At 38.7% G+C, this 11,525-nt stretch overlaps 1 protein-coding gene across 1 annotated transcript in view; it reads left to right on the forward strand.

The window, feature by feature from the left end:
* Positions 1 to 11,313, forward strand: part of bpnt2 (3'(2'), 5'-bisphosphate nucleotidase 2) — a 51,873-nt gene extending 40,560 nt beyond the window's left edge. Inside the window, exon 8 of the mRNA XM_079649362.1 lies at positions 1,395 to 11,313. Within this exon, the coding sequence (XP_079505488.1) occupies positions 1,395 to 1,537 (143 nt within the window). The 3' untranslated portion in view covers positions 1,538 to 11,313. The remainder of the gene's footprint in view (positions 1 to 1,394) is intronic.
* Positions 11,314 to 11,525: the final 212 nt, after the last annotated feature.

The following is an 11,525-nucleotide window of genomic DNA, read 5'->3' on the forward strand; positions in this document are numbered from 1 at the left end:
CTACTTTGCTGCTATTTGCACAAAAAAGGTTTTAATTGTGGAATAAAAAGTTAAATTACCTATTTGGTCACGTATGTTAATTCCCTAAATGTGATAATGAAGTTTCCTATAGTTTAATGTAATACGTTTAATCTCTTGGATCCCTTCTAGACACCACTCTTCTTCATTCACAGATGAACCCCCTTATTTGAGGGTAAACAACCTGCATTATCATGACATGTTAGATCATGACATAAGGTATGATGAGTCAACCAGTTAAGATCCAGACGTCCGTGACTAAAATCCTTCATACGTTTAATTATAGTTAAAAAGAACGCAATATATATCGCAGTGTCAGTTTTTTTCAATATCGTGCAGCCCTAACACATTATTAACTGGACTTCATTTGCCATGAGCCAAAGTCTCTGACTGGCCGGAAATGGTTTGTTCATGGAGGAACTCTCCCTTCTAGTAAGGCCATTTATTCTAATATATACTTGTAGTATTTATGCTGCGTGTAAATAATATATCATGCACCAAGCATTCTCCAAACCTAAACATATTTAAATGCTTAGATATCAGTTGCATTTCTAAAGAGATAACATATTATAGTCTGTTTACAGCTCATAGAGTTCCATTGTGAACCCAGAAATGTTGAGAACCCCAAAGTGTTATTCTAGAAATGTATAGTGGGGATCCCCAGCACATAGAAACTGCAGGATGCTAACTTGCATATATTTGGCAATTTGGTCAACAACAGAAACTGGTCAGATATTGACAGTTTTGGAACGGTTTTGGGGGTTATTGAGGATGCTGAATGCATTTCTGGCAGTTTTTACCAGAAAGTGGCCATATTTGTACTCTGTTGGCTGATTTTGATTCATTTTTGGTCGGTTTTGCAGTTTTAGGGGACTACCCACAGTAGAGGTAATCATTTTCATCTTGTGCGCCTATCAAAAGGTCACAACACATACTCATGGTAATCAAAATCAACCCACTGACAGTACAAATATGTCCACTTTCTGGTTGAAACTGCTATTTTAGATCCTGAGACTGACAGAAATTGATTTAGCATCCTCAATAACCCCCAAATCAAATCAGACAAGCCATTTTTTTAACTATTGTCTTAAATTGCTATAATAATATGTAATTCTAATTAACATACTTTATGCTAAATGTGCAAATTGCCCAACATATGCAAGTTATCATCCTTCAGTTTCTACGTGCCGGGGACGTACTATACATTTCTATCATGAAACGTTGGGGTGCTCAACATTTCCCGGTTCACAGTGCTTGCAACTAGACTATAAGGGCCTTTTGTATTGAACTTTTTTTAATAGCGTGATGAACTCTGCAAGGCATGTTTATTATGGGTTGTGCATTGTACTGATGACATGTAAACACTTTGACTGTAGGAGGCCACATGACCACGCTAAAGGGAGAGGACATCGACTACAGCGGCACAGCGCTCAACAAAGGAGGCCTGGTGGCCAGTGTGGGTGTGGACCATAAGGCCTTAGTGAAGAAACTTCCAGAGTGGGACCCTGAGAACCACTGAGACACACACACACACACACACACACACACACACACACACACACACACACACACACACACACACACCGTGTGATGGGAATTACGGCTCTTTGAAGGGAGCCGGATCTTATGGCTTCGTTCCTTTCCAAGAGCCTTTCGAAAGAGCGGTTCTTTTTAAGGGGGCGGGGCTAATATGTTTATCTGCGAAATAATCACCAGGATAATGATTGCCTGTATTGCCAGAAATCTACTTTTACTCACAGAAAATGTATAACTTGCTACATCTCTCAGGCAGCCAAACTACTACTCAAGCAGCATGCGTTATGCCATCATCTATGGCTAATGTGCATTCAGGAAAGCAAGTTCCTTTTAAAGGCGAGTGGATTTATGGCAGGCAGAGAACCAACGATAAAAAGAACGGCTCTCACCAAGTAGGACTCGGTTCCCTTCGTTCGTACCAAAAACACACACACACACACACACACACACACACACACACACACACACACACACACACACACACACACACACACACACACACACACACACACACACACACACACACACACACACACACACACACACAGAGAGAGCCATTAGTGTTGTGCTCAGGTTGTTCTCAGGGCAACATGTGAATGAATAAGCTGCAAACGTGACCAGAACCATGACATTTCATCACCGTGGGACACAAAAAATCTGCCAATGAGAGGATAGGAGTCACTGAGCAAGACTATAGAGCAAACACGGTCTGCCACTGGACACTGCAATGGCTCTAAACATACACACTCCCGGCTTGGAGAACCAGTACACACAAACACACACTCACAGTGACCACTGGAGGCCCTTCCGCTTTGAAGACAACGCTCCAACACATTACAACAGAACTTCGGAGACAGACATTTTTCATCAGGGTCAGTCCTACCTTCATCACATGAGATTCCAGTGAACAAACATGAGTAACGGCCGTGTCCACATAGCACATTTTTCTAGTACTTTTCTATTGTTTCTATGCATTCTGGCGTTCAGAAAAAGGCGCTTTGTGGAAACTGGCCTTAAGGAACAGCATTTATTCCAGACAACAAGCTCAAATTATTTCAGACAGCCAAGGTTTATGTTACCCCTTCATTAGCACTGTCATACCACAACAATCAGCCCAACTCTCTCAAACTTCCGTGTTGTGTGTTTTTAAACTGATTTGACCTTTGCTTCAAAGATATATTTAAACCTCATTCACATGAAAACAGAATAAAAGGTCAATAATAGAGATATTCCCTTCAGTGAGCAGAATACTGTGTACTGAGAATAACCACCATTCTTTTAATTGTTTGTCTGAGAAAGTACAAAGAAAGTTAATAGCTTAAATTTCCTAAATTAATCCTTACAACAATTGTCGACTGCAGCAAATTCTTAAAGTTACTAAAGAAATGCTAAGAGGGGAAATAAGGAAGATTTCTCATCCAACCATCTTTTGACAGCATTTTTTCTCATTAAGTCAGATTTGATGTCATTTTTGATTGGTTATACATACACATTGCAAGAACACTATGGCCCCGTTTACATGGAGACGGTTCGGGTTGTATCTGCTAATTTTTCTATCGTATAGACCAGTGACCACCAACTGGCGGCCCGCGGGCCACATCCGGCCCGCCAGACATTCTCATCCGGCCCGCACGACGGGGGTGACTGTGGCGTGGTTACTGCGTTCGGCCCCCCACCCCATTTTTTACAACGTCTTGTGAGTAAGGTGCAGTACCGGAATCCAACAGAGAGGCAGCAGCTGCGGGACAGTAAACTGCATAATGCGAAAGCTTCCCTGCCTTGAAGAAGAAGTGATCCTTCGTTGTGAAGAGTCTGGTTAATGTGCTCCACACCACACCAGCAGCCCCGCTGCGACAGAGTCCAACAGAGAGGCAGGGGCTGCGGGACAGTAGCTTAGAAGCAGGGTTGGGTTGTAACGGAATACATGTAACGGCGTTACTTAATCAGAATACAGCTGGCGTTACATTTGAAAAACGAGTAATCTGATTACAGTCACTGTCATAAACCTGAAGTGAATACATTTTGGAATACTTAATGGAATTATTGGTGGAAAAGTTTCCTCACAAAATGTAATATTCATTACCGGCAGAACTGTGTGCACACTGCACAGCGCTGCAGCATGTCTGTGAGCGAGAGAGAGATGCAGCGTGTCTGTGAGGCCCCGCCCCCGCACGCAGATGAAAGAGAGAGATCTCTTTTAAAATATATTGAAAGTTAGAAACGGAGATGGTTAGATAAAATGTGCAAGATAACGTTTATGTAGCATTTATTTATTGTCGAAATGATGACATTTCATAACGGGATCAAATAAATGGCCTGCTGCTGCTGAATGCATGGTGCAAGTGACTGGAACAAGTTTTAAAAGTTATTACATCGTTTCAGATAATAAATAATAATGATAATTCATTCTATTTAGGGGCGCCTTCCAAAGCACCCAAGGACACCTTACAATTCATAACATATTCCAAGGAAAGGTTTTAAGACAGTACAAAGAATGCAGTCTGGGTGATGTTTTTTATGTGGGGTGCAGATGAGAGAGCTGTCCAGAATGACACCAAGATGTTGTGTTTGAGTTAAGCCATTAAACAGTAAAATACGTGTCTCCTGTTCACCAAAACATACCCATCTGTTATGGAAAAATAAAGTATTCCAAAAGTAATCTGAATATCTTACTTTTTTAAGACACGTAACTGTAATGTATTCTGATTACTTTCAGAGCATGTATTCAGTATTCAGTGACTGATTACATTTAAAAAATAACCCTCTCAACCCTGCCTAGAAGTGATCCTTCGTTAGCGTGAAGAGTCTGCTAAGCTTTATGCGTGCTATGCGTGCTATGTACTGATCCTAAAGGAGCTGTGTACATTCTGAATGTCTTTTCTTATATACACGGCAGCATGCAAAGGCTTCAGTTTGGAAGTGAAATTACTATAAAACCTCATCTAAATCAATTTATTCAAACTACAGCTGTTGTAACAGATACTTGTTTATTTTCCTGACATGAACCAGGATGTTTTATGCCCTTTGTGTGTGGCGTAAAGTCATAATTATGAGATAAAAAGTCGAAATAATGAGATAAAAAGTCGAAATTATGAGATAAAAAGTCGAAATAATGAGATAAAAAGTCGAAATAATGAGATAAAAACTCATAATTAAGAGATAAGAAGTGCGCATGCGCTGCAGTGGCGCTGTGTACTGTCTCTTGCCCCTTCCACACCAACGCGTTTTCAGCTCCGGCTCGGAGCTGGAGCCTAAAAAATACAGTTTTTTCCTGTTCACACCGCAGAGTCGCCGCCTCTTAGCTCCGGAATCCGGTTCACTACCACTATTTTTGATCTTTCCAATCGAGACGAGATCTCTCTCTCCCGTCTGTGTGCGAGGGGGGCGGGGTAGTTTACACACATGCAGCTGCTACATGCAGGAACACACGGCAGGCATGGTGGAGAGAAGCGCTCCAAGGTGTGGTTAAATGTTACCAGTCTTGAGGTGGACAATGCTCGTTGCCAAGAGTGTTTAGCATGTAAGGGCGGTAACACGAGCAATTTGTCTAGACGGAGGAATGCACCGGGTTTGACTGTCTTTCTAGCAGCTCTGTAGCCCCATCCACGAGTAACGTTTCCACGTCAGGTGTTATGTATGCTAGCAGCAACACACGGAGTTAACTACATTATACAAACATGGGTTAATGAGAGGTAACAGAGTTCTTTATTTTGTTAAAGTTTCAGCTATTCTGTTTACAGTTCTGTCATCAGATTATTTAATAAGATTTGTTAAAACATTGTTGTTTCTTTTGATGTGAAATATTATTTATTTTATTTAAATAAAAAGCAATGTTAATTTTGTTCACAATTTGTTAAGTTAATTTAATAATATATGTATTTTTGAATCAAGTATTCATCTTTATTGTCTTCATTGTTAGTTTCCACATGCCTAAAACAACTTCAAACTAAATCTAAAAGTTGATGGCTAAATAAGAGCGTTTGAGAAATTGTGCAAGGCATACAGTAATAATCCGAATAGTTGATTAATCTTTTAATTAATCGATTATCAAATTAGTCGTTTGTTGCAGCCCTATTGTAGTTATCCCGTGTAAAAATAAAACCTATTATTCAGCAACCCTTGCAATTTGGGATTTTATGTTTGGTTGGTAGGTAGACCTCGGTGAGCTGGTCATTTCAAAAGTAGCTCACCAGCCAAAAAAGTGTGGGCACCCCTGGTCTAGAGGCAAGAGCTTCGGAGCTAAGAGGCGGCGTCGCTTACGTCGAGGCGTGTAGGAAACTAAACCCACCTCCCCTGAACATGGGTCGACTTAGGAGTCTCGTCATGCCTGCCTACAAGCAGTAGTGCTGAGCAAAGTGACAAGAAGTCAACCACACATTTATTAAAAAAAAACACACTTTATAAAGTCATGCAACACTAAACAGGCTTCTTATGATTCTGTTTATTTGTACCCTACTTTGACCATCCGTCACTGTTATTGATCATTGTGGAGAGAGGCGTTTTGTTTTTAATTATAGCAGCTCGGATGAAATCAATACATGGGCTGCACAGGTTGTCGTGTCCGACTATCACAAGTAAAATCATAATAAAAATACGCCGGTAAAATGTGCCTGTAGAAAACGGTTTATGCCTCAATAGGATAGCAATAGCAAGTAGTCAGTTTAGCTTTGGTTGCTATGCTAACATCACCCATTTTATAGCAGAGAAACTTTCATAACAGCGTTGTGATGCCAAACAGTGTCAATTCAGACTGACACACATTCAATTAAGGGGAACTGGGGATATGTATCAGCTGCTTGTGTGACAGTCGGACAGTGAATACTTTAGAGCGGCCACTGCAGTGTGAGCTAATCGGGAGCTAACGGGAGAATAAACTCCCGTGGAAGAGCAGCCAGCACTGCAGCTGTCGGTAAATGCCGCTGAAACACATTAATAAACAATGAACCACGGCACTCTGGAGAAAAGCATAAGGTTGTAGAAGTCGCTATTTAATTTAATCTGGCTTCGTATGACTAAAAGCAACACGATCATCGACCCAACGCAGTCCCCCATTGTTGTTGTGAGCGCCGTAACGCAGTTGGGGAGCAAATCAGCGATGTAAACGGTGACGTCATGACGCAGCAACGGCAGCACCAGTCGGCCTCTGGGTGGTGTGAACAAAGCGGGAGCAGAAAAGGGAAACCGGAGCTGAACCAGAAAAGCTCTAGCACAGAGCTAGAATGGGAAAAGCGCTCGTGTGAAAGCCGCAGAACCAGCTGTAACTCTATGCTCAATGAGATTGTTTCGAGGAATTTTGTTAATTCAGAAAAACAACAGCAGGCTATTTTTCTGATTTTTAAGAGGGTGGTACAATAAAAAAATCCTGACCCTTTCTTTGATTATTCAACATTTCGTGTTCAATAATAAAAATGTTATCCCCCTGACACTAAAACACTTACAAATAATTGGGGTATGATTCATACATACATACATACACCGACCATGTTTTCTGTATGACATAAGGTTGAAACAGGCGCGCAATGACTAAATAATAATGAACCCGCCACCAGATGCAGATTAAAACTAAAGCTGTGCTGAAAATGTACATGTGTATTCAAATTGTGAAAGTAAAAGTTGTCAGAAAAGTGTGTGTAGATAACTGATATATAAAAAAAAACTATTTAAGTACAGTATTTATTTATATAAAGGTATTTGTACTTCACTTCTTCCCACCTCTGTTAATAAGAAATAATATGACTAATGAAGGTCTCTGTTTTGTTCAGACATGACAGACACTACTCAGAAAATAAATACTAATCATATTGCATTTATGTCAAATATAACATGTTTATTGTATGTAAGCAGTGGAGACTCTTATACAAGCTATTTCTAAGGACAGAGACTGTAATCTATGATTCAGTTTCTGGTGTAAGTGCTTTCAGTTCATGTTTCCTTATGCTGAACTTCACAGTTCCACAATCTTTCAGATCTTTAGTGTCAACTGTATTTTACACCAAATTCACCGTTATCACAACTGCAACGTCAAGTTTTTCAATGGTATCACAATGGCCTTTGTAGTTGTGCACTAAACTGTTTCTCTTCTAACAGCTCTATTTTTTAAACTATTTTTTTCAGTCTAGTCTCGTAAATGTTTTTAGAAACAGTGGCATAATTGTTTCATTTCCCACACACAGATTTGCTTCAACGCAGCGTGATCTTGCTATAGTGGTTTCATGGTGTAATGGTTAGCACTCAGGACTCTGAATCCTGCGACCCAAGTTCAAATCTCAGTGGAACCTGATTTTAACAACTCGTTAATTAATAATACTTTCGTTTATCATATCATGAATGTAAAAAGTCAAAAATGATCCTCTTTAATCCGGATATACGACCTCTCTGTGTAACTTTACTAATACTACTACTAAATGTTATACAAGAGGGCAGGCAGATATAATCTCCCTTTAATTTTTAATATAATTTCCATTTTCATAAAATAATGGACGGAAACCGATGGGACATTTTCCAGGCATTTATTGGGACGCTGACACTGCAGGGAGGTCTCATTCTGCTGCATTCAGGCACAGCGGCTGCAGACACACAGAAGATGATCCACTGAAGAAAAAGAGCATGCAACTGATCACAAGCTTTATATATAATATTTTCTGAATAAAGACATTTTCAGAATAACAAAAAATATGTAAATGGTAAAATATTTGCTCTCTTTTTAATTTAACTAGAAAACGTAAAACCCCCGCAGATGCTCTCATTTACTTAAGGGCTTGATTTTGACGGAAGTGTGTGTGTGTGTGTGTGTGTGTGTGTGTGTGTGTGTGTGTGTGTGTGTGTGTGTGTGTGTGTGTGTGTGTGTGTGTGTGTGTGTGTGTGTGTGTGTGTGTGTGTGTGTGTGTGTGTGTGTGTGTGTGTGTGTGTGTGTGTGTGTGTGTGTGTGTGTGTGTGTGTGTGTGTGTGTGTGGGGGGGGGGGGGTGTGTGTGTGTGTGTGTGTGTGTGTGTGTGTGTCGCCAATAGTAGTGAAGCCTTACGGGCACGGTTCAGTGACGTCATAGGGAGATGACATGTTACGGGGGAAAACACCGCAGTAATTAACTGGAGGGACAGGGAGCAGGTTTTCGATCCTCAGTAGGTAAGCTGAAATTCTCAGTTTGAGTGTTTTTAGGATTGGACTTGTCTCAGGTTATATTCAAAATGTTGTGAGTTATTGCACTAAATATGTTTGTTCAGGGCTACGTTACTCACTCCTGCGCATCGATATAGCATTCCTTTGCGCATTTTCTTAAGGATTCTATCTTTGCTCTTTCAATGTTATCGTTCATATCCTTAAATGCAAGGGGGCTAAAAAAACAATGTGAAACGTAAGGCAATTTTTATTTTTTGTAAGGAACAAAAGGCACATTTTGTTTTTCTGCAAGAAACTCATTCTGCAGAGGCAGACACTAAGTTCTGGAAAGTACAATGGGGAGACAACATTTTTTTGAGCCATGGAACATCACATTCGGCTGGAGTGATGATTTTATTTAACAGGTTACCTGGAAATATAATTGACCACAGGAGTGATACAAACGGTCATTGGCTAATGGTTGTGACTAATGTTAATGGGGCTAATTACATACTGGTGTGTGTTTATGGATATAACAGAAAGATTAAAAACAATAATTTTCTTTCAATCTTGTGCCAAAAATTAGAGGAATGGAAAGTACTTTTTATGACTGATAAGATTATAATCAGAGGGGATTTTAATGTAGTTCTTGATGAGTGGTTAGATTGTCTTCCTTTAAGGGGACATTGTCATAATTGTAACGATTCTATTATTCACTTAATTAATCAACTTAATTTAACTGATGTTTGGAGAATAAATAATCCCTCAAAGGCACAATATACCTGGTTTAACTCTTCTAACAATGGTCAGTGTTCTAGGCTCGATTATTGGTTAATCTCTATTAGTTTAACTAATAATGTCTCAAAGTGTGACATTTCAGCATCACCTCTGACTGATCACTGTGTCATCTCTTTGTCCTTTTTACTATGCAACTTCAGTCCCAATCTTAAACCTATATGGAAATTCAATAATAGTCTTTTGGAGAATGCAGATTTTTGTAAAAAGATCAAACAACTGATAAAAGAAACTCTGGCTTTGGATATGTCATCTCTCAGTAATGGTTTAAATTTAGTGTGAGACAGATTGCGATAAATTCCAGTAAATACTCCTCTAGATTAAAGAAACAAAAACAACAAGAGATGACAAGTGAAATTAATAATGTATGCCTTAAAGCTGAGTTATCATTGGATGAGCAAATTAAACTGAACAATTTACAAACTCAATTAGACAATATGTATTTGTAAAAAGCTAAGGGAGCTTTTCTTCGTTCGAGAGCCCGATGGATTGAGCAAGGAGAGAAAAACTCTTCTAATTTTTTCAATCTTGAAAAGCAATGACAAGTGAAAAAGAAAATCCAAAAACTGAGTGTTGATGATGTCACTATTGAAAAGCAAGACCAGATAAACAAAGAAATTAGACTTTTTTATAGCAATTTATATAATTCAAAGTTTTCTAAAGAAAATTGTGCTAACTTTTTTAGTAAAATTACAGAATTCAAAAAGACAATAGATGATCCTTTTAAACAGTATATGGACGATCGACTAAAAATTGAAGAATTAGATAGTGCATTACTGCAAATGTCTGGTGGCAAATCACCAGGGCTGGATGGTATAACAATAGAGTTTTACAAATGTTTTTGGTCAGATGTGCGAGAAATGCTTTATAAGGCTTTCACAGATTGCATTTCAGCAGGAAACCTTTCGCCAACCATGAAACATGGCCTTATTACCTAAATTCCAAAACCAAATAAAAATAATCTTTTGGATAATTGGAGACTTATTACCCTACTATGTAATGATTACAAACTGTTAGCACATGTTTATGCTAACAGGTTAAACTCAGGTCTGAATCAACTAGTAGATGAATGTCAATCAGCCTTTATAAAGGGCAGAAGTATTCATAACCATACCAGACTGATATTGGATATGCTCGATTACCAGGAGTTTATTGATACTGAAGGTCTCTGACTATTTCTGGATTTTTATAAGGCTTTTGATACTGTTGAAAATTCCTTTTTAATGGAAACGGACATTTCTGGGTTTTGGTGAACATTTTTGCAACATAATTAGGATGCTCTATTCGGACATCTATAGTTCTGTATCTTTGAACCCTGGAATGAGCCCTAGGTTTAAGGTTTTACGTGGTATTCGACAGGGTTGCCCTATTTCCCCCAAATTATTTATTCTGACCACCCAAGTATTAACAACGCTTATTATAAAGAATCACAAAAATATTAGGCATTACCCACTTTGACAAAGAATTTAAAATTAGTCAATTTGCGGATGACACATCCATTTTCCTAAAGAATAAATCCATGGTAAAGGAAACTCTTAACACAATTTCAATTTTTTCAAAAGCATCAGGGTTATCTCTTAATCTTTCAAAATGTGAATTACTCCCTATCCAGTCATGCGATGATTCCATTATTGACTCTATTAGAGTGGTACCTGAAGTGAAATATTTAGGATTAACATTATCTAAAAATTATATCAGGAGAGAAGATCTTAATATTTGTAACCGTATCACAGATATGAAGAAATCTCTCAGTCGTTGGTTAACTAGAGATCTTACTATTTTTGGCTGAGTTCTTCTTACTAAAGCAGAAGGTATATCTAAACTTATTTATCCATGCCACTCATGTTTTGTCTCTTCGGCTAAAACTCAATTATTTTCCAATTCTTGTGGAGAAATAAAACTCACTACATTAAAAAGTCACAGCTTGTTAAAGAATATGATAAAGGCGGAATTAAAGCTTTAGACTTTGAATCGATGATTGGAACAATTAAAATAAAATGGTTAAAAGCTTTTTTGTCCCAGCCAGAATCCATGTGTTTCCATATTCCAAAGGCCATATTTAAACGTCTAGGAGGGTTTGAT

The sequence above is a fragment of the Notothenia rossii genome, assembly GCF_949606895.1.
Source record: "Notothenia rossii genome assembly, chromosome: 9".
Classification (NCBI taxonomy): domain Eukaryota; kingdom Metazoa; phylum Chordata; class Actinopteri; order Perciformes; family Nototheniidae; genus Notothenia; species Notothenia rossii.